Source organism: Trachypithecus francoisi, unplaced genomic scaffold (genome assembly GCF_009764315.1).
Source record: "Trachypithecus francoisi isolate TF-2019V2 unplaced genomic scaffold, Tfra_2.0 Lachesis_group3, whole genome shotgun sequence".
In the NCBI taxonomy this organism is placed as follows: domain Eukaryota; kingdom Metazoa; phylum Chordata; class Mammalia; order Primates; family Cercopithecidae; genus Trachypithecus; species Trachypithecus francoisi.
Window position 1 is genome coordinate 118,006,709 of NW_022681468.1, and position 24,440 is coordinate 118,031,148.

Below are 24,440 nucleotides of genomic sequence, written 5' to 3' on the forward strand. Positions count from 1 at the left end.
TGTGGGATCAGTGGTGATCTGCCCTTTATATTTTTTTACTGTGTCTGTTTGATTCTTCTCTTTTTTTATTAGTCTGGCTAGCTGCCTATCTATTTCATTAATCTTTTCAAAAAACCAGTTCCTGGATTCATTGATTTTTTGAAGGGTTTTTCATGTCTCTATCTCCTTCAGTTCTGCTCTGATCTTAGTTATTTCTTCTCTTCTGCTAGCTTTTGAATTTATTTGCTATTGCTTCTCTAGTTCTTTTAATTGTGATGTCAGGGTGTCGATTTTAGATCTTTCCTGCTTTCTCCTGTGGGCATTTAGTGCTATAAATTTCCCTGTAAACACTGCTTTAGCTGTGTCCCAAAGATTCTGGTACATTGTGTCTTTGTTCTCATTGGTTTCAAACAACTTCTTTATTTCTGCCTTAATTTTGTTATTTACCCAGTAGTCATTCAGGAGAAGGTTGTTCAGTTTCCACGTAGTTGTGCAGTTTTGAGTGAGTTTCTTAATCCTGAGTTCTATTTTGATTGCACTGTGGTGTGAGAGATGGTTTGTTATGGTTTCCATTCTTTTGCATTTGCTGAGGAGTGCTTTACTTCCAATTATGTGGTCAATTTTAAAAAAGGTCCGATGTGGTGCTGAGAAGAATGTATATTCTGTTGATTTGGGGTGGAGAGTTCTGTAGATGTCTATTAAGTCCACTTGTTCCAGAGCTGAGTTCAAGTCCTGAATATCCTTGTTAATTTTCTCTCATTGATTTGATATTGACAGTGGGTTGTTAAAGTATCCCACTATTATTGTGTGGGAGTCTAAGTCTCTTTGTATGTCTCTAAGAAGCTGTTTTATGAATCTGGTTGCTCCTGTATTGAGTGCATATATATTTAGGTTAGCTCTTCTTGTTGCATTGATCCCTTTACCATTATGTAATGCCCTTGTCTTTTTTTATTTTTGCTGGTTTAAAGTCTGTTTTATCAGAGACTAGGATTGCAATCTGTTTTGTTGTTGTTGTTTTGCTTTCCATTTGCTTGGTAAATATTCCTCCATCCCTTTATTTTGAGCCTATGTGTGTCTTTGCACACGAGATGGGTCTCTTGAATACAGCACACTGATGGGTGTTGACTCTTTATCCAATTTGCCAATCTGTGTCTTTTAATTGGGGCATTTAGTCCATTTACATTTAAGGTTAATATTGTTGTGTGTGAATTTGATCCTGTCATCATGATGCTAGCTGGTTATTTTGCCCATTAGTTGATGCAGTTTCTTCATAGTGTCAATGGTCTTTACAATTTGGTATGTTTTTGCAGTGGCTGTTACTGGTTTTTCCTTTCCATATTTAGTGCTTGCTTCAGGAGCTCCTGTAAGGCAAGCCTGGTGATGACAAAATCCAGCATTTGCTTGTCTGTAAAGGATTTCATTTCTCCTTCACTTATGAAGCTTAGTTTGGCTGGATATGTAATTCTGGGTTGAAAATTCTTTTCTTTAAGAATGTTGAATATTGGCCCCCACTCTCTCCTGGCTTGTAGGGTTTCTGCAGAAAGATCCACTGTTAGTCTGATGGACTTCCCTTTGTGGGTAATCCAACCTTTCTCTAGCTGCCATTAACATTTTTTCCTTCATTTCAACCTTTGTGAATCTGGTGATTAAATGTCTTGGGGTTGCTCTTCTCGAGCGGTATCTTGTGGTATTCTCTGTATTTCCTGAATTTGAATGTTGGCCTGTCTTGCTAGGTTGGGGAAGTTCTCCTGGATAGTATCCTAAAGAGTGTTTTCCAACTTGATTCCATTCTTCCCATCACTTTCAGGTACACCAATCAAATGTATGCTTGGCCTTTTCATATAGTCCTATATTTCTTGGAGCCTTTGTTCATTCCTTTTCATTCTCTTTTCTCTAATCTTGTCTTCATGCTGTATTTCATTAAGTTGATCTTCAATCTCTGACATCCTTTCTTCTGCTTGATTGATTCAGCTATTGATATTTGTATATGCTTCATGAAGTTCGCGTGCTGTGTTTTTCGGCTCAATCAGGTCATTTATATTCTTCTCTAAACTGGTTATTTTAGTTAGCAATTCCTCTAACCTTTTTTCAAAGTTCTTAGCTTCCTTCCATTGGATTAGAACATGCTCCTTTAGCTTGGAGGGGTTTGTTATTACCCACCTTCTGAAGCCTACTTTTGTCAATTCATCAAACTCATTCTCCATTCAGTTTTGTTCCCTTGCTGGCAAGGACCTGTGATCCTTTGGAGGCGAAGAGGCGTTCTGGTTTTTGAAATTTTCAGCCTTTTTGCACTGGTTTTTCCTCACCTTTGTGGATTTATCTACCTTTGTTCTTTGATGTTGGTGACCTTTAGAAGTGGTTTTTACGTGGATGTCCTTTTTGTTGATGTTGATGCTATTCCTTTTTGTTTGTTAGTTTTCCTTCTAACAGGCCCCTCTTCTGCAGGTCTGCTGGAGTTTGTTGGAGGTCCACTCCAGATCCTACGTACCTAGGTATCACCAGCAGAGGCTGTAGAACAGCAAAGATTGCTGCCTGTTCCTTCCTCTGGAAGCTTTATCTCAAAGGGAACTCCACCAGATGCCAGCTGGTGCTCTCTTGTATGAGGTATCTGTCCACCCCCACTGGGAGGTGTCTTCCAGTCAGGAGGCACAGGGGTCAGGGACCCACTTGAGGAGGCAGTCTGTCCCTTACCAGAACTCAAGTGCTGTGCTGGCACATCCACTGCTCTCTTCAGAGTCAGCAGGCAAGAATGTTTAAATCTGCTGAAGCTGTGCCCACATCTACCCCTTCTCCCAGGCGCTCTGCCCCAGGGAGATGGGGATTTTGTCTGTAAGCCCTCGAATGGGGCTGTTACCTTTCCTTCAGAGATACCCTGCCCAGTGAGGGGGAATCTACAGAGGCAGTCTGGTTACAGCGACTTTCCTGAGCTGCGGTAGGCTCTGTCCAGCTCCAACTTCCCGGTGGCTTTGTTTACACTGTGAGGGGAAAACTGCCTCAGTAATGGCAGATGCCTCTCCCCCGACCAAGCTCAAGCATCTGAGGTCAACTTCAGACTTCTGTGCTGGCACCGAGAATTTCAAGCCAGTGGACCTTAGCTTGCTGGGCTCCATGGCAGTGGAATCTGCTGAGCTAGACCACTTGGCTCCCTGGCTTCAGACCCCTTTCCAGGAGAGTGAACAGTTTTATCTCACTGGCATTCCAGGGGCCACTGGGGTATGAAAAAAAACTCCTGCAGCTAGCTGGGTGTCTGCCCAAATGACTGCCCAGTTTTGTGCTTGAAACCCTGGGCCCTGGTGGTGTAGACACCGGAGGGAATCTCCTGGTCTGCAGGTTGTGAAGACCATGGCAAAAGTGTAGTATCTGGGCCAGAGTGAACCATTCCTCATGGTAGAGTGCCTCACGGCTTCCCTTGACTGGCGAGGGGAGTTCCCCAACCCCTTGTGCTTCCTGGGGGATGCAGCGCCCCACCCTGCTTTGGCTCAGCCTCCATGGGCTGCACCCACTGTCTAACCAGTCCCTGTGTGATGAGCCAGGTACCTCAGTTGGAAATGCAGAACTCACTTGCCTTCTGCGTTGATCTTGCTAGGAGCTGCAGACCGGAGCTGCTCCTACTTGACCATCTTGCCAGCCGCCTCTGTTCCTCTTATAAGAACACTAATCCTATCAGATCAGGGCCCTGCCCTTAAGATCTCATTTAATCTTAATTAGTTCCTTAGAGGCCCCATCTTCAAAGATGCTGGGGGTTAGGGCTTTAACATATGAATTTTAGACAGACATAAACATTTAGTCCATAGCATTCATTGTGTTGTGTGTATTAGCAGAACTTTATATACCACAATAAGCTTTATTAACATAAGAAATGATACATGGGATGATAATGCCTTGGTGCCTCTCCTATACCTGGATCACCTTCTCAGTGTCCTTTAATGGCTGAGACTCTTTCCCCTGCTTCCTTAATGTAACATACTCCAAAGCTCATTTCCTAGTCCTTGTAAAACCCATTTTGTTATTCTACGTTTTCTTGAAGGTCTTATCCACTAATCTCACCAAGGCTGTTGATTGCAAGTATGGGTCTACAACCCTATGATATCTCCCTAAACTTCAGAACCTTGCATCCCCAATCTCCTGTTGGGTCCCACCATTCATTCAGACTCAACATATACAAGAGCAAAACCATCATTTTCAAATGTTTTCACAAAAAAGTTGCCCCCTGGGCTTTGTCCCCAGTGATATGCTCATCCTCAAAGCAAACATGGCCTAGTCTTGCCAGGTATCCCCTGGCACGTACAAGAGAGCTCTGAGAATGGATCTTGTTGGGGGCATCCCAGATCCACCCTTAACGAAATAGAAACTGCCTCTCATTGCCCTAAGGTCTGTCCCTTCCACTCTGAACGTTCACAGTGATTATGGATTATCTATGCACAGGGGTGGGCTGTAGGAATGAGAGTGCCTATGAATAAAGTGGCTTCATTAAAATGTGAACACTCTAATCCCAGGCCCACTGGCACTTAGTCATAAGCCTCCCTCCCTCATATATTACAGTTCTGATAATATTGTCTATGTTTTTATCTGACAGTGCCCTCCGCCCCGTCATGTCCCACCATGGTGTCTGTGTTAGACCAGACTGCTGGACTGGTGGAGGAGTCAGAAGCATGCCTGGGGTCTTGGCCTCCAGCATTCCATCTTTGGCCCCTCAGAGCCTTAATCAAGGGGTAGATCTTGACTGAAGTGGCTCAGGGCTCTGTGGATATCAGACTGTGTGGTGGCACCTTTAATATTCTCTGGAGCAACAGCTACTTTTCTTGCAAACAACCTAATAAAAGTCACCTGGACTTAGAAGGCACGTATTCAGGGAATTTCACTGGAGCTTTCTGCCTGCTAGTCACTAGGGCCAGCCACAGATATTCCATTTCTCCTCCTTTGAGCACATAGTGGGAGGGTACCTCCCTTCCTCCTTGGAATCACACCTCCTAGGTGTGATTCGTGACTTGCTTTGGCCAATGAGATGTGAGCAGAAACAATGTGGATCAATTCTAATTGAAGTTTTAAGAACCTGAGTCTGTATGGATGGCTATTGTTAAGTCAAAAATAACAAGATTCTAGTAAGGTTGTGGAGAAAAAGGAACACTTACACACTGCTGGTGGGAGTGTAAATTAGTTCACCCATTGCGGAAGACAGTGTGGCAATTCCTCAAGGATCTAGAGACAGAAATACCATTCAGCCCAGCCATCCCACTTCTGGGTATATACCCAAAGGAATATAAATCATTCTATTATAAAGACACATGCATGTGTTATTCACAAAAGCAAAGACATTGAATCAACCTAAATGCCCATCAATGATAAACTTGATAAAGAAAATGTATACATACACCATGGAATACTATGCAGCCATAAAAAAGAATGAGATCATATCCTTTGCAGGGACATGGATAGAGGTGGAGGCCATTATCCCTAGCAAACTAATTCAGGAACAGAAAACCAAATACTGCATATTCTCACTTATAAGTGGGAGCTAAATGAGGAGAACACATGGACACAGAGAGGGGAACAACACACACTGGAGCCTATCAGAGGACAGAGACTGGGAGGAGGGAGAAGATCGGGAAAAGTAACTAATGGATACTAGGCTCAATAACTGGGTGATGAAATAATCTGTACAACAACCCCCCAGGACACATTTGCCTATGTAATAAACCTGCACATCCTGCACGTGTACCCCTGAACTTAAAATAAAACTTAGAAAACAAACAAACAAACAAAGAACTTGAGCCTGGGTCACTTGTTCCCTTTCCCTACCTCAGTGAAAGCATGAGTTGAGATACAGCTTCTACCAGCCTGGGTCCCCAGGTAAGCAAAATATACCCATCCTTACACATGGAAGGTGAACAGGAGGCAAGCTTTTGTCACGTTAAGTCATTTGGATTTGGGGGTTGTTACTGTAACATAAGCCAGCCACTGCTGACAGATACAATCACTCTGTTCATGTCACCAGTTGGCGCCCTTCACTTTCTGACTCAGCCTCCCCTCTGGCTTTTCAATTGCCACTCTCTTTAGTTCAGCTCTCGGGGACACACAGTGCACTCAAGCTACCCAAAATAAAGCTGCCACCTATCAGTTTTAAGGATTAACACTGATACCTGATGCCCTACAGCCTATAGCAACCCAGCAAAACTCCAGTCTCATGGTGTCCAGCCCCATTACCCTTGGCATGAAAACAGGTAGAATTTTCTCCAATCTCAGCACCTAAACAAGTGGCTTCCTATGAAACTGCCGATGCTAGGTGGAATGGCTATACACACACAAACACACACATACACACACACACACACACATATATATATTTGCTGTCCAAGACAAAGAGTGAAAGGGGACTGGGACAACAGGCATAAATTATCACTGTCCTGGGTGAACTGGGATGCACAGGCACCCTAATTCCACTTTTGCCATCTTTACAGTAATAGGTCCTGGGCTATGAGAAAAATTCCTGGAGGCATTATCTAAGGATAGGTCACCAAATCCAGGAAATGCAATTAAAGGCTTAAGAGGAACATCTGGTAAAATTAATGTGTTTATCAGAGAGTAGACTCTGCTTTTACTATTCTATGTGGCATTGCACTGAATGAGTGCAGCTGTTTCCCTAAGTAGGCACATGTGAATAGCAGTAGACATCCAAACAAAACCAAGAGCCCGACGCAAAATCCAGCCGTAAAGCATGAACACCCTGCAGAAATATTAGCAGTGTCTTCCTCCCGCCGGTCAGCCTGGGAGCCATCTAAGAGGAGGAAGGATAAAATCAAGAAAACAATCTTAGCAGCAAAAAGAATTATTTAAACAAAGCCAAAGTAAACTCAACTTCAGTGACCATAGGCTTCCTCTCTCCTTCTAGGCATGTGAAAAATATCAATGTCAGTGACTATTTTAAAAGACTGCATTATTTTCTAGTAACACTTTGTAAAGAATAGCTGATTAATCCACATTAGGATGGTAATTAGTTGATTCAACGTCTCAGTGGCTTCCAGTAAAGTAGTATGCACTGATTTTGGTAGAAGAATGTTTTCCTGTCTGTCTCAATCCCCACTTCCCTATCTCCCCTTCATGTGATGTGGGTCCTCCACCACAGGGTTGGTCACATGACCTGTGCTAACCCAAGTACCCCATCCCCCAAACTAGGTTCCAGGGATGGGAACAGGATCTAAACAAGACCATGGTACAGTTTGTCTGGGATTGGAACAGTCACTAGGTATATTAGTTTCCTAGGACTGATGTAACATATCACACAAACTGGTTGGCGTCCTGTTGAACACAAACAAGAGAAATGTATTCTCTCACAGTTCTGGAGGCTAGAAATCCAAAACCAATGTGTTGGTAGGGTCACTCTTCCTCCAAAGTCTCTGGAGGAAGGATCCTTCCACGCATCTTCCTGGTTTCTGGAAGGTGCTGGCAATTCTTGGTGTTCTTTGGCTCATAGCTGCATCACTCCCATGTCTGCCTCTGCCTTCACATGGGCTGTCTTCCCCGTCTGCGTCTTCCCATGGTGTTCTCTGTGTGGGTCCCCAGTCACAATGGATTAAGGCCTATTCTACTCCACTGTGACCTCTTCTAAACTTACATCTTAATTAGATCTGCAAAGACCCTCTTTCCAAAAGAAGGTTACATCACAGGTACCAGGGGGACCCTTTCTTTTTTTGAGACGGAGGTTTGCTCTTGTTGCCTAGGCTGGAGCGCAATGGCACAATCTCGGCTCACCACAACCTCTGCCTCCTGGGTTCAAGTGATTCTCCTGCCTCAGCCTCCTGAGTAGCTGGGATTACAGGCATGTGCCACCACATCCGGGTAATTTTTTGTATTTTTAGTAGAGATGGGGTTTCACCATGGTGTTCAGGCTGGTCACGAACTCCCAACCTCAGGTGATCAACCCGCCTCGGCCTCCCAAAGTGCTGGGATTACAGGCATGAGCCACCGCACCTGGCCTAGGGGTACCTTTAATAAATCTTTTTGGGGGGTACAATTCAGCCCACAAGACCAGGTGAGAAAGTCCCTCCCACTATGATTGCAAGTTCAAACCCACGGTAAGCCTGCTCGCCTGCCCGAGACGAAGTAAACAGAACCTAGAGATGGAGAAAGATGAGAAAGGCAGGGTCCTAATGTTACCGATTCCATGGAATGCAGCCACATCTGAATCCCAGGACACCTCTTGCATTTCCCAGTAACATGACCAACAAAATACCTTTCTGATCAAAATGTATTTAGTTTGGGTTTCTGTCACTTACAACCAAGAGTTCCAATTAATATATCCACCAATGAATAATGCTCTGTAATGTGAATTCAAGTAGTTTCCCATAATCTGGGTGGAAGAGAGAGAGGATGGAAATATTTGTGAAAAAGATTGGTTATGTGCTGATAACTAATGGAATTAAGTGGGTACGTAGGAGCTTATCACACTATTATACTATTCTCCCTACTTTACCTATGTTTGAAATTTTCCAAAGAATCAGTTAAATCAAATGTTCAAAAAACAAGTTCTTTTAGGTCTCATACTTAAAGTCTAGCACAAATCAGAGGGGAAAAAATGACAGAAAAAGTAGATTCATACATGAGCCAGACAATAGCAGGCATCCACATGAAATACACGAAAACATTAGCAAAGTTTTCTTTGTGGTCTGCATAGGGCTATCAATATAAGACCTGCATCTACCAGACCTCAAGGTCTTAGACAACAACAGCTGGCTGATGGCCACCTCAGACCATACAGAAAAGGTCTGGCACTGCAGCTTTTTTTTTTTTTTTTGAGACGGAGTTTTGCTCTGTCGCCCAGGCTGGAGTGCAGTGGCCGGATCTCAGCTCACTACAAGCTCCGCCTCCCAGGTTTACGCCATTCTCCTGCCTCAGCCTCCCCAGTAGCTGGGACTACAGGCGCCCGCCACCTCGCCTGGCTAGTTTTTGTATTTTTAGTAGAGATGGGGTTTCACCGTGTTAGCCAGGATGGTCTCGATCTCCTGACCTTGTGATCTGCCCATCTCGGCCTCCCAAAGTGCTGGGATTACAGGCTTGAGCCACTGCGCCCGGCCTTGGCACGGCAGCTTCTGCTCCTGGTGAAATAACAGAATGCACACTACTCAGTGTAGTGTGGAATTCATCTTTCCCCCCAGGTAATCACAATAAAGCAGCTATTATCCACAGCCAGCCATAAAGCAAGGGTGCAGCTCAGACAAAAGATGGGGTCACTTCTTATCTAAATGTTCACTGAAAAGCATTGTTGTTCTGACACAAGAATGTATTTCATGATTTATCAAATATCCATGATTCTGTCCTTCGATGTAGGCTAGAGTCATCCCCTCTTGGATTAGAGGTTCTCTACCCTAGCTACCCATAAGAATCACCTGGGATCTTTAAAAAATCCTGATGTCCAGGCTGCACCCCAGACCAATTAAATCACAATCTCTGGGGAGAGGTCTAGGCATCAGTGTTTCTAGGAGGCTCCTCAGTGATTCTAATGAGCAACGAGAGCTGAGAACCACTGCGCTGGACAGACCTACATCTGCGAGGCAGTTGAGGCAGCTGCTCACTTTGGATATGTGCCTCACTTCTCTAAGGCATCTGCTACTATGGGTCGGAGCAAATTCACTTCTGGATCTACTCTAGTGAGTAGATCTCAATCAATCCAGAACCTTGTTCCTCCCTCTTTGTATTAGTTTCCTAGAGCTGTATGACAAAATACCATAAACTTGATGACTGCAGACAAGAGAAATTTATTCTCACAGTTCTAGAGGCTGAGAGTCGAAAATCACGGTGTTGGCAGGGCCATGCCCACTTTGAAGGCTCTAGGCAAGGATGCTTCCTTGTCTCTTCCTAGCTCTTGCTGGCTGCCAGCAATCCCTGGTGTTACCTTGTAGAAGCATCACTCCAATCTCTGTCTTCATCATCACTTGGCATCCTCCCTGTATGCCTGTGTCCTTTCTCCTCTTCTTTTGTTTTTGTTTTTGTTTTTGTTTTTGTTTTTGAGACAGAGTTGCACTCTTGTTGCTCAGGCTGCAGTGCAATGGCACGATCTCAGCTCACCGCAACCTCCACTTCCCAGGTTCAAGTGATTCTCCTGCCTCAGCCTCCTGAGTAGCTGGGATTACAGGCATGCGCCACCACACCCAGCTAATTTTGTATTTTTTAGTAGAGAGAGGGATTCTCCATGTTGGTCAGTCTGGTCTCGAACTCCTGACCTCAGGTGATCCACCCGCCTTGGCCTCCCAACTTTCTCCTCTTCTTATCAGAACACCAGTCTTTCTAGATTAAGAGCCCACCCTACTCCAATATGAACTCAACATAACTGATTACATCTGCACTGACTCTATTTCCAAATAAGGTCACATTCTAAGGTTCCAGGAAGAATACTAATTTGGGTGGTGAGCAGAGGCAGTATTTAACCCAGTGCATTCTTCCTCACCCATATTAAGTGAGTTTTACACTTTGTCTTCACCAGAATGCATGTAAGACATAACTAATTGGGAGTACAATGCCTTTAATAAATTTTATTTTGAAATCATTTTAGATTTATAGGAAAGTTACAAAGATAGTACAAAAGTTCCTGTATACCCTTTACCCAGCTTCGCCTAACGTTAACATGTTGCAAAACCATTTATAGGCTGGGTACGGTGTCTCACGTCTGTAATCCCAGTACTTTGGGAGGCTGAGGTGGGTGAATCACTTGAGGTCAGGAGTTTGAGGCTAGACTGGCCAACATGGCAAGACCCCATCTCTACTAAAAATACAAAAATTAGCCAGGCGTAATGGTGCACACCTGTAATCCCAGCTACTCAGGAGGCTAAGGCAGGAGAATCGCTTGAACCCAGGAGGCGGAGGTTGCAGTGGCCTGAGATTGTGCCACCTCACTCTAGCCTGGGCGACAGTACAAGACCCCATCTCAAAAACAAAACAAAAACAAAAAACAAACCATTCATAAAAACTAAGACATTAACTCTGGTACAATGCTATTAACTAAACTATACACTTTATGCCTATTTCACCAGGTTTTCCAACAATGCCGTTTTTCTGTTTCAGGATTCAAATCAGGATACCACCTTAAATTTAACATAATGCTCTTCAAAATGAAACGGGTCAGAACCAAGCTCTATTTACAGAATCAAATCAAAACTTCACTTTGGCATCCTTCTTTTGCTCACGCTTCACCCTGTTCCCCACCCCATGTATTTGCATTCAGCTAGTTCTATGTTTCCTCTGTATATCCTTCCTGCTTGAATTTGATAGTCTCAATTTTTTAGTCAAGTTAGTTCTTAACATGGGACCACTCTGAGAATCTAACAGAAGCCACGGAGTCACTGAGAATGCTGCACAATTTGGCATCCAATTTCAGAGCAGTCAGATACTAATCCACTTCCCTCCTCCCCAAGGGCTTCTACCTAAGTATAGAACCACCTTGCAGAGTTTGGCTTCCCCAGGCATTGATTCTGCAATGAAATCATCACGGCCGGGCGCGGTGGCTCAAGCCTGTAATCCCAGCACTTTGGGAGGCCGAGACGGGCGGATCACGAGGTCAGGAGATCGAGACCATCCTGGCTAACACAGTGAAACCCCGTCTCTACTAAAAATACAAAAACTAGCCGGGCGAGGTGGCGGGCGCCTGTAGTCCCAGCTACTCGGGAGGCTGAGGCAGGAGAATGGCGTAAACCCGGGAGGCGGAGCTTGCAGTGAGCTGAGATCCGGCCACTGCACTCCAGTCCGGGCGACAGAGCGAGACTCCGCCTCAAAAAAAAAAAAAAAAAAAAGAAATCATCACAACTCACTATCAATCTCTCTTCCAAGGCAATTTCTCCAGATCCTGGACATAGTGCAGTGCTCCATACTCTGGGTCTTGGCCAACCTTAGCTGTCCCAGCCACTGCCTCAGGCTGAGGCTGAGTAGGGCTGGCTGTGCAGAGCTCTCCCACTGGGCCCTGAAGGCAGCTGGACTCCCTCTCCAGCCAACTTGGCTGTAAGCATCGAACCCCCACAAGTTCTGCTTGACCCAACACCTCTTCTGAGCCCACTTTCTCCATGAGTGGGAAGAAATATCTCAGAATGTTAACACTTCTCAGTCCACAAGCCATGTTATCATCTGAATTTCAACAAAGAAAAGTGACTCCAGCACGCAGTGGGATCAACTTGCTCTACCAACTTTGGATCTTCTGTTATTTGGAAATGACGGGGATCTTGGACTCACAGCAATGCCTGCCTACTATTATCTTTGGAATCAATATGTGAGGCCCCCTAGAGGAGAGAAACATACAAATGTACAACCCCACATGTTCTCTTAAGCTCCCATATCAGCCCTTGTAGCAGTAACCAAGGAAAGGGAAACTCCATCTGCACTCACAGCTCACAACCTTATGTTTGAACCTCTTCTCCAACTGACTCCTTGAACCCTGTTCTGACCCCCTCACCCTGCCATCCTTGGATGTTGCTTGTTTCCATCAACGCCTCACCCATCTGACTCATGCTGAAGATGGTCCAGGTGTCACCTGAGCTTTGCTACCTTTGGTAACGACCTGTGCAGGCTTCTCTTTGCCCTGGAGTCACACTTTGTCCCCTACTGACACCCCAGCCAGGATCACACCAATACCTCCAACATCAATCAGAAGTCAGCAAGAATGGAAAATAGACTAAAGTAACTTCTATGGACAGGGCTGGGTCTATTCTTACCTTCTGCAAATGGTTCCCATTCATAAAACCGGCCCATGAATGGCTTGTTGTTGTAGGATGCACACTGTACCTCCCGGATACTTCTACTGCTTTCTGGACATACCTAATAAAGCAGATATTAAATATGCAATTAGTGTCCATACTGTTCATAGCTCCAGGATACATCTCCAAACTCTGGATACCTTTCCAACTTTATTTATTTTTTATTTTTATTCTTATTTATTTTGGGGGGTGCAGTGGCCCAATCTCGACTCACTGCAAACTCCACCTCCCAGGTTCAAGTGATTCTCCTGCCTCAGCCTCCCACGTAGCTGGAATTACAGGCACCCACCACCATACCTGGCTAATATTTGTATTTTTTGTAGAGATGGGCTTTCACTATGTTGGTCAGGCTGGTTTTGAACTCCTGACCTCAGGTGATCCACCCACCTCAGCCTCCCAAAGTGCTGGGATTACAGGCGTAAGCCATCGTGCCCGGCCCATTTCCAACTTTAAATACCAGCCCTCTTCTACCTAAACTACTGAGTTTCTGATCATTTGCTCATAACCTGCATGAAAAAGTTTAAATGCAGATCCCCAGGTTTCACGTATGCCAACTCAATCGTTATAGGGGCAAGAAATTTTTAACAAGCTCCCCAGATTATTTTTTTGCACACTGTAATTTGAAAACCACTGATCTAAACCTTCTACTCCTGACAAGTCAGTCTACTCCATTCTCTCAAAGAGGCCATCTGCTTCTGTTTGACTTTGTTCATGCCATTCCCCTTGCATGGAATAGTAGTCACAGCAGACACGTTCAGAGCCCTTACCTTTGCCAGGCACTACTTCAAACATGTTCCACATACGAACTCATTTAATCTTCACAACAACCAATGAGGTAAACACTGTAGTTTTACAGATTTTTCATGAGAGCAAACTGAGGCATGGAGGAGTCACACAGCCAGTGAGGTGTGGGGCCTGGATTTAAATGCAAGCAGCCTGGTTCCCACCAGGCTGTCTCTCATTGTCCTCCCCATCTTCTCTAAATTCTAGTTTAAATTCTGTCCCACCTAAAGCAGGAATTTCCGACCTTCTGCGTGCAAAACAATCACCCAGAGATCCTTTGGGAAATGCAAACTTCTGGATCCCTCCATGAAGGATTATTATTCAGTAAATCTGGGATGAAATCCAGAGATCTGTATTTTATCAAGTTTATCCAGGTGATTCTGATGCACTAGACTACTCAAGGAAAACATACTGCTCCCTCTGGCTTTTTTCTTCCTCATTTATAAATGGTAAATATGAGCAAAGTGTGGTATAGAGTAAATAAGTATGAGACAGAAAATAATAAGATCAGAATCTCTAATTCATATTGTGGATAAAGTATGATCTAGCTTTGTTGAACCCAAACTATACTCTAAGAGAGTGTGTGTGTGTGAATAATCAGAAGGAAAAGAAGCCTGGCCCCTGAAACATCAAACAGTACTGTGTAGAAGAAGTCTCTGGAATAAACTGCTAATAGGATAGTTCAAAGTCTTCAAGGATTTGTAGAGAAATCTACTGTATGTATCAGAAATATTAGGTCTCCTGGAAGATGAGGGACCAGAGGAAGGACTGAAAATAGGTGTGAGGGTAAACATCTCCTGTTTGACTAAGGACAGTCGCAGCTGGGGAGGCTGCTGGTACAAACGTGCAGCGTGGCCATTACCCTGCTGTGGTCTGAGCCGAACCATATGGAGCAAGAAGCCCTCTAAAGCAGAACATGATGGAAACTGGTAGGAAAAAACAGGCAGGGTGAACACGCAGGGTGGGCTGAGCTCTGACAATCAGTGAGGGTCAGACAGGCCGCGGAAGCCTGTCTCCTAGGGCTCTGGAAGCCAACCTGCTGGCAACCCTGAAGCTGGGCCCATGTAAGCTTCCAGCAACACCAGCTGTCTCCATGAAGGGTTTTGAGTTAACTAAGATGCTTTTCACAGCCCTTTGGCCTGAGCCAAAGTTCGAGTAGGATGTGAACAGCTGGGTGACTTGGAGAGGCCACCTTCCCTGTAGCAGTCCCCAAGTACAGCTTCGAGAAAGAAACCTTAAGGAGTTTGTTAAAAATGCAGATTCTCAAGCCTCACTCTGGCAGGAGAGTGGGGAAAAGAGCCCAGGAATATATGCTTGAAGTGCTCCTTGGGTGATTCTGGTGCAGCCTGTGCATCCTAACCTGTGCAGCAGCGATGAAGAGTCACGCCCAAGCCCCATCTCACTCACTCCAAACTACTTAACACAGAATCACAGAGTGCTAGAGCAAAAGAAAAAATCAAATCCAACCCCTTTCATTTACAGATGAGGGAACTGAGACCTGGAGATGTGGCAAGCCTTGCCAAAGGCTCCACAGTGACACAGAAGCAGAGCCCAGAGCGCTGATGGCCCACTCTGTCCATAATCAGAACTAGAGATCAGCTGCTGGGCTGCAGGTCTTCATAACAGAAACAGACCAGCACAAGCGGCTGAAGGTCCTGTTCCTCAAATAACTACACCTAAGTAAAGCCAAGGTCCTCCACAACGAGGCTGCAGCTAGAAGCCACCCTTCATTAACCTGGTGGCAGTTACTAGAACTGGAAGCTGTAGACTACAAAGACTTAGACAGTCTGCTTAACCTCTCTCTCTCAATGAGTAAAACGGGCCGGGCGCGGTGGCTCAAGCCTGTAATCCCAGCACTTTGGGAGGCCGAGACGGGCGGATCACAAGGTCAGGAGATCGAGACCATCCTGGCTAACACGGTGAAACCCTGTCTCTACTAAAAAATACAAAAAAAACTAGCCGGGCGAGGTGGCGGGCGCCTGTAGTCCCAGCTACTCGGGAGGCTGAGGCAGGAGAATGGCGTGAACCCGGGAGGCGGAGCTTGCAGTGAGCTGAGATCCGGCCACTGCACTCCAGCCTGGGCGACAGAGCGAGACTCCGTCTCAAAAAAAAAAAATGAGTAAAACGGCTAATAGGCTAGACCACAAACCAATGCACATTCAGAATTATCTAGAATTGCTCAGTACTTGATAACATAAATGTCTATTTCATGACTGAGAAAGCAGTCCACAATCCATTAAGTTATCAGTGTTAAAAAGACTATGTGTGTGGAGTGTGTGTGTACATACATAGAGAGAGGTTAAAAGTGTTATTTCTGGAAGGTGACATTATAGATGTTGTTAATTTATAATTAATTGTTAGTCTATTTGTTTTATTTATTTTTTTCTGCAATAAACATGTAATATTTATGTAATAAAAGCGACAACTGGCCAGGCAGGTGCAGTGGCTCATGGTTGTAATCCCCTAGCACTTTGGGAGGCCAAGGCAGGCAGATCACTTGAGGTCTGGAGTTTGAGATCAGCCTGCCAACATAGTGTAACCCTGTCTCTACTAAAAGTACAAAAAATTAGCTGGGTGTGGTGGCATGCAACTGTGATCCCAGCTACTCGGGAGGCTGAGGCATGAGAATCACTTAAACCTGTGAGGAAGAGGTTGCAATGAGCTGAGATCGTGCCTCTGCACTCTAGCCTGGGTGACAAAGCAAGACTCTGTCTCAAAAAAAAAAAAGTGACAATGTATCAGAATTGTGCCCTTCCAAATACACTAGCCCTTAGCTAGCTTTGCATGTCCTTGCAGTTTAAGGTATGGCTTAATACTCCACTAATGCCCAGTTTAGGGTATGGCTTAATATTCCACTAATGCCCAGTGCTCTCACATCCATACACATTTGCCAACCCAACTTACTGTGGATCATTCAGGATATCCTGTCCCTTGGTCACCATTAAGTCATTCACATCTAAGCATAGCCCGGTTCCTATCTAAGGCAGAAGAGCTTAACATGGCATCAGAGCCACAATGGTCAGCAGATCCACCTGCAGTTGCCAGGAGTCAGCTGAGCCTAGTAGGAGGTAACGAGGTGTCCTGGTAGACGGGCATGGCCCTGTGTGTGACTCCAGCAAGGACGCACATGACGCCAGGCAAACTGCATGGGCATGGCCCTGTGTGTGACTCCAGCAAGGACTCACATGACGCCAGGCAAACTGCAAGCCTGGAGGGCAGAGGGATGTGGCCAGAGAAATGCAAGGCTTCTTGGGCCTGGACGTGGAAGTGGGTTATTGAGGCAGCATTATGGTATAGGCAAGGAAGGCAGAAGCCTGGACTGATGATACTGATGATGATAATGATGATGATACCTAACTTTTATTGAGCATTTATTAAATGTTAGACATTCCACTATGTGATTTACATATATTCAGCTCATTTAGTCCTCACAATAACTATTATACCCATTTTACAGACGAGGAACCCAAGGCAACAAAAAGTTAAATGAGCAGCATTAGGTCACAGGGCTTGTAAGTGGTGAAATCAAGATTTGAACCCTGACACTTTGCATCTGGAATCCATCATAGTAACCACTATGCCACGGTGCCCTCCTTGACTGTGTAGACAATAAAGTTAATTTGTGATGGGTCCTCAGACAAGAGAGCCATAACTGTGTCTTGTCTATTGTCAGGATAGGGCTAAAGGCAAAAGCTGGAAGCAGTCCCTAAGGTCTGGTGAAGTGGCTGGCCTCTGCTACAAGGAGCATGGAGCTGTGGAGTGAGAAGGAAAACCAAGCAGGGCCTGGGAAATCCTGTTTCATGTCTCTTTTATAGATTACATCTGTTTGTACTTGTCATACTATTATCGGGATGCGATCTCCTCTCATTTTAACAGACTCTCTGAAGTTAAAACTTCCAGGTTACAGATCCTTTTACCCCTTCTTAGGTTTTAAATTGTTAGGTTTTAAATTGGTTGTTTCCTGATGTCATGGACTGAGTCACCTTCACCTTATCAGTAATCGTCTGTACATTACACTGTGAACTGGCCCTGGGGACAGGTTTCTTGCAGATAGCTAGCGGATCCTTTCCATGGGCAGAGATTCTTGCAATCTTCAGGCCAGAAAACTGAGACGGGGAAAAGCCATGTAGATAGAGATCAGGCTCATTCAGGATGAGACTAACAAAGTCTGGAGATTTAGAGCCAAGTAATGCCCCTAGGAGATAACCTCCCTTCAAATGACTCCCACCCAAAAGAGGGAGGGATGTTTCCACTGGACTTTTAATGGAAGAGAAATAAAGATGTACTTTAATATGATTAGCTGACTCCTTATAAAGCAGTATGAGCCCTATCCAAAGTTCCATCTAGACAACTGCCTGGGGTTGCTATGAGTCACAAATAGTATTATGGAAACTCCAGCTACATTTCTAGTGACCCTGGTTAATCTGAAATGACAACTGCCTGTACCCAACTTCACTGCTCAAGAGGCCACCATCAGTGATCAGAAACTTACCTTTTGGTAATTAATTACTGTCATCTCCCCAGGAGATGAACAGCATCATCTCCAATGTAGCGTGCCAAGGAACATGACCTTGAAGTCTGCCTGCGTCAGATACGCAATTTTTTTTATCCTTTTCATTGCTATGAATTCAATCAAAAGACCAGCTACCATAGCAACATGTGATATATTTAACGTCACCACAGTCATGAAACCTTTAAAAAATAATAAATCTAGAAAATGTCCCTGCACTGTCATGAGAAAGTGGCTGTGTGACCTTGGGAAAAACATTTAGCTTCTCAAAGTCTAAACTACCACAATTGAATAACAAGCCCTGTACCACCTTCCAGGCCCCAATCCCCAGGGGGTTTTATGGGGATTTTTAAGTGGTAATATATTAATGTTTCCAGCTCTCTGTAATGCTCAATAAATGTTTGCTGAAGTGGAGACACCAAATGTCCACTGTGGAGAATCCAGTAGTTCCAGAAGCCGTACATGCCTGAAAACTATGTGTTCTGAGCAAACATGCCCTTCCTTCCTTTCTCAGCTACAGCTGGAAAATGGGCTTGTTTTCTAGCTATAGAGAAATAGCTCCGGTTATCTTGTACATTTTTCAAATATATTTAATATCTCCTTTCTCAAATTACACAGAACAAACTCAACCTCACAAAAACCTTTGACACCTTCCACCACAGACATTTTCCAGTTAGGGAATTAACTGGTTTGTCCAAAGAGTTGGGTAAAGGCTTTGGATGTTTTGTTTGTTTGTTTTGTTTTGTTTTAATCTGAGATTTTCTTAATTCTCAAACGCTTTTTTTTTTTTTCCATCCAAGGGAAGTTCATAATGTTCTCCTAGGGAGAGGTGTTTCCCTCTCATTCAATACCTACATCAAAGCCCCAAAGGATGTTAATGTGACACTAAGCCCAGCCATTCACCCAGGCCAATCTTAGATTTTTAAATATCCAAGATCCCTTCAAATCTAGGCCTATCTCAAGAGTGCTTACTTATGACTGCCTATTTATATTATTTACATATCTCTATGTCTGTAAGAAGACCTAAAAAAGAATTCCGTTTTCCCTAACTAATCAGGAAGCACATGGCAAAATGTAAACTTGTTAAAAAAGTTAGTCTCTGCAGTGTGGCCCATGCCTGTGATCCCAGCACTTTTGGAGGCTAAATTGGGAGCATGCTTGAGTGCAGAAGTTCAAGACCACCATGGGCAACATAGCAAGAACCCATCTCTACACAAAATAAAAATAAGCTGAGCATAGTAGTGCATGCCTGTAGGCTGAGGCAGAAGGATTGTTTGAATCCAGGAGTTTGAGGCTGTAGTGAGCTATGATCATGCCGCTGCACTCCAACCTGGACAACACGGTGAGACCCTGTCTCAAGCAAAACCAAAACCAAAAATCAAAAACCAAACCACCTTACTCTCCCAGGGAGCACACATTTCCTAGTGGCTATTTCCGGTATCACACTAATAAGACTGGCTTCCTTCCCCTCTGCTATCTGCTGAGGCAGGGTGTAAAATTCCATTCAAAGGCAAATATTCATTGCAGCGCTCCACGTGTCAGGTGTTGACAGTAATGAGGATACAAAGAAGAATCTGCCATAACAGCCTCCCTCAGGGACTTATAGGCCAACTCAAGAAAAATACATAAACAAAAATGTATAATGCATGGAAAGGAATGTAGTGAATTGTTTGGACACAACATTTCTAATCTTGCAAAGGAAGGAGTTAACTGATTTTTCCTAATGTTGAAAAATCAAGAAAATAAAAATTGTTAATATACTACATATAGCCAAAAATATGAGTTAAAATAAAAAATGTGGCTAGTGTAGATCAGCAGGAGTGGAAGGAAATGGGGTCATTTATTCATCTTCTGGAATAAGGAGTTGATGCAGAAAATTTAAGTTGATATATCGAGAAGCAGGGGTATTAATATGCCATTTCGAGTTATAGAGAGAATGAACATAAGAACAAGTTAAAAATCACTGGCTGTGATTACATCTTGAGAGACAGACTAGGATATACATGTCTTTGCTGTTCTGATATTTCTTACTCTTGTTTGTACAACTTTTTATAATCATGAAAAATGACAACTGTTAACAATTCTTGTGTATATATATTTGTGTGTGTGTGTATATAAATATACACAGGTTTATGTATACACATATGTGTGTGGTGTGTGTATACACACATATACATGTTTAAATATACATATATGTGTGTGATTCATGTAAATGTATATGTGTGTGTGTGTGTGTATATATATATATACATGAAAAAGTAAGAGAATTTTCTATGGAAATTCCAAGTGGTCTGAGAAGACAGAAAGAAAAATGCTGCAAAAAGCACTGATTCTCACACATATTTCCTAGATGAGGAGGCTAGTGATAAGCTCATGAAAAGAGAAACTAGTGTTGAAACCCCCAGTCTGCCCATCCAGTAACTGGCCTCATGGTTCCTGGCAAGCTTTACACCTTACAGAACTGTACTCGATTCTTACTTGGCCCGTTTACTAAGTTTTTGCTTAAAATTGCAGTCCGAAAGTTGTTAGCTCCTCTTTCATTCAATATCAGACTAGAGATGGAGTAGAATTAGAATCTGCCTGCAGAGAGTGCACCCAGCTAGATTTAAGATTTGGCTAACACCTTCCCCTTATTTGCACTTACTTTGGGGCAGAAACAACTACACATGGATAAATCCATTGTCAAAAGCCAGTCCTACCCCAGGGAAATTCACTGGAGAGTCATTGATACCAGAACTCATCACATCCATGTTTGCTATAAGTTGCTTTTGTCCCCAGGAGTTTCTCCCTCATAATGTTAAGTGCACTCTGTCTAAACTCAGGATCACGCCTCCTTTGGCAGCAAAGCCCCTTAAAAACTCATAATTTTGTCCCTGCCTTGCACTACAGCCTCCCTCCTCCAGAAGAGGTCAGAGTATCAATCAGTCTCCTCTCCAGGGAGAAAATGTTGCATTCAGAGCGCCTAGGAGAAAGCGTTCAATTCGGAGTACCTAAGAGAAAGTGGGAAGAGAGACACCTAAGCCTCCAGGACAAAGGCAGAAAGTTTTTTTGTTGTTGTTGTTGTTTTAGAGGCAAGGTATTGCTCTGCCCCCCAGGCTGGAGTACAGTGGTGTGATCATAGTTCAAAGCATCCTCCAACTCCTGGGCTCAAACAATCCTCCCATCTCAAGCCTCCTAAGTAACTGGGACCATAGGCCCACACCATCAACCTCAGCTGTTCTTCAAATTTTTTGCAGTGACAAGGTCTCACTATGTTCCCCAGGCTGGTCTTGGACTCCTGGCCTCTGGCCTCAAGCAGTCCTCCCACCACGGCCTCTCCCAGTGCTGGGATTACAGGCACGAGCCAATTAAGCCCAACTGAGCCTGGCCAGAAAAGGGTTGTTTTTTTTTAATCAACTGCATCCCCTCAGGCACCAGAGGAATTGAGGTTTGATTTCTCCTTCCTCTGTTGCAATCCCTATAAAAACTCTAGCTATCAAGTCTTGGAATTCAATGAGCTTCCATGAAGAAGGAACTTAACTGCTTACTCTGTTCCTTGAGTTCCTATTACTTTTAGCCCTCATTGAGAAAGTGCAGGGCTGCGGATTAATCATGGCTCCCGCCCTGTGTTGCCGCTTCACTGCTGAAGACAAACTTGCAGGTGAAGTCTTCACTCACTAGAAACACATCTGATTCCACCAAGAGGTCCTTGAGTGCCTCCTCCTTGCTCCTCAGCACTTACAGGACTGCAAAGGGCCTGCAGGACCCCTGTCACTTGCTCTTCCTAAAGCATCCTCCCTCGCCTGGATAATCCGCACTCGAACTCCACCCAAGCCAGGTTAATTTCCACTGTGTGGGGATTTGAAAGGACCTATGTGGCATGTGCAATGGCACATATGATCTACACTGTTAATGCCTTTTTATGAGTCTATCCCTCTTACTGAACTCGAGTTGCATAAGGCAAGAGGCTGCTCCCATCTCACTGTCTCCAACCACAGCCTAACATCTCACCCCACGCAATCAATGTCAATGTTATGCTTATGGACTCCAAGCAAAAACCTTCTCTTGGGAGTACTTAAAAGACTTTGTGCCACTGCACTCCAACCTGTGCAACAGAGCGAGACTCTGTCTCAAAACACAAAACACAAAAAACAAAACAAACACACACACACACAAAAACAACGCCGGGTGCAGTGGTTCATGCCTGTTATCACAGCACTTTGGGGGGCCGAGGTAGGCAGATCACCTGAGGTCAGGAGCTGGAGACCAGCCTGGCCAAGATGGTGAAACTCTGTCTCTACTAAAAATACAAAAATTAGCTGGGTATGGCGGTGTGCACCTGTAATTCCAGCTACTTGGGAGGGTGAGGTAGAAGAATGGCTTGAACCCGGGAAGCGGAGGTTGTAGTGAGCTGAGATCGCACCACCGTACTCTAGCCTGGGCGACAGAGTGAGACTCTATCTCAAAAAAAAAAAAAAAAAAAAAAAGACTTTGGACCAGATTGCGTCCACCACAGTCCACCACATACAGTCTGCTGAAGGAGAGTGTTGCACTAGCTGATGTTTGAGATTGGTGCTGGAAAAGACCATAGATTCTCCATCTGTACTAGGATGTGTCACCTGAACTTCCTAATACACATTGTAGGCAAAAAAAAATAGTAATATTTCCTTATCTTTAAAGTCTACATTCAGAAATCTTACATGAATTGAACAATCTCAGAGACATGTTGGAATGCTTAAAATTCCTAGATCACACCATAAGATAGGTCTTAATATTAAACGTGCACATCGGAAGATGTAAATAACTCACTATCATGAAGTTGGTTATCTATAATTTCAGTCTTATCACTTTAAAGTCACCATGACCCAAGGCTTATAACACTGAAACTAAATCACAGCTGAATTGTTGGGTCTCTTGGCAATCTCGTTTTGTCACTGTGTAAAGGTAAAGGAGCCTCAATTGCAGCTAACACGGGACTGAGGACAACTCTGAGCAAGTCTGATCATTTCATCCACGCATTTCTTCAGTTACCACTGAGAACCTGGAAGATGTTCAGATATGGGGAGACCTTACTTCATTCCCATCTAAAGGGGGGTATGCCAGTCCCGTTTATTTCCTAACAATGTGTCAGCACCATGCCTTCCATGTGTGGCTGCCATGCCAGCTCTTCTATATGCCATCATGTCTGAACCTGACATCAACCCTACAGGGGAAGGATTATTAGCCCACTTTACAGATGGTCCTCAGGGTGTTAAGTGACTTGCCCAAGGAAACTCAGCTCCTCTGTGTCAAAGCTTGGCATCTGTATACCTTTTCCTCTTTGAGCAGGAATACTTACATAATTGGGGCATTCATGTCCTCTCTTGATGCTGGACATCAGAGAGGACAAAGAAATGTCTACCTGAGGTCATTGATGCTGAGATGCTGGGGCATATGGGTCCATCTGGGGAGTATATAAAAAAAGCAATAGGCCGGGCGCGGTGCCTCAAGCCTGTAATCCCAGCACTTTGGGAGGCCGAGACGGGCGGATCACGAGGTCAGGAGATCGAGACCATCCTGGCTAACACAGTGAAACGCCATCTCTACTAAAACAATACAAAAAACTAGCCGGGCGAGGTGGCGGGCGCCTGTAGTCCCAGCTACCCTGGAGGCTGAGGCAGGAGAATGGCGTGAACCCGGGAGGCGGAGCTTGCAGTGAGCTGAAATCCGGCTACTGTACTCCAGCCTGGGCGACAGAGCCAGACTCCGTCTCAAAAAAAAAAAAAAAAAGCAATATAGCTGAACTGAGACTACTCCCCTTAGAAAGGCCTGTTTGCAAGGCTGGTCCATGGCTGGCATCTGGGAATTTGAATCTCAGGGCAGTTCTCAGCACTCCCTAAATGACAGGAGTGGCTCACCGTGCCTAAATATAGCTTATGCTAAATACCTGATTTCTTTCTGGGAGTCTGGAATTTTGATATGTGGCAGGCAAAGGGTGCCTATGTGACCAGCCCTCAGTACAAACCCTGGGCACAGTGGGGGCTTCTCTGGTAGACAACTTTTACATGTTGTAACAAGTCATTGCAGAGGAATTAAGCAAGTCCTGTGTGGCTTCATTGATTCTGGAGAGCTTATGCCTGGTTTCCTATGCTCTTTGGCCTATGTGCCTTTCCTTTAGTGATTTTGCTTTGTTTATTCAATCCTTTGGCTGTAATAAGTCGTAACTGTGAGTGTGACTATAGGCTGAGTCTCATGAGTCCTCCTAGGAAATCATCAAACCCAGGAATGGTCTTGGGGACCTCTGACAGAGGGAATTTTAAAGAGATCATGGGGGTGTGGTCCAAGTCACAAGAAGCCATGGGCTTATGAAAAAAATATACACAATAATGGAACCTCTAAGGAATAACATCTCTCAATAAGGGTAAACAGGATGTGGACTTGGGACAGTGGGGTGCACTGGGGAGGACACTATGCAC

At 44.4% G+C, this 24,440-nt stretch overlaps 1 protein-coding gene across 2 annotated transcripts in view; it reads right to left on the reverse strand.

Annotated features, from left to right (window-relative positions):
- The window catches only part of THSD4 (thrombospondin type 1 domain containing 4), a 702,948-nt gene that overhangs the window by 552,863 nt on the left and 125,645 nt on the right, over positions 1–24,440 (reverse strand). For both annotated transcript variants that reach the window (XM_033189536.1, XM_033189537.1), the window contains one exon: positions 12,672–12,774. In XM_033189536.1, coding sequence (XP_033045427.1) covers positions 12,672–12,774 — 103 coding nt within the window. The remainder of the gene's footprint in view (positions 1–12,671; positions 12,775–24,440) is intronic.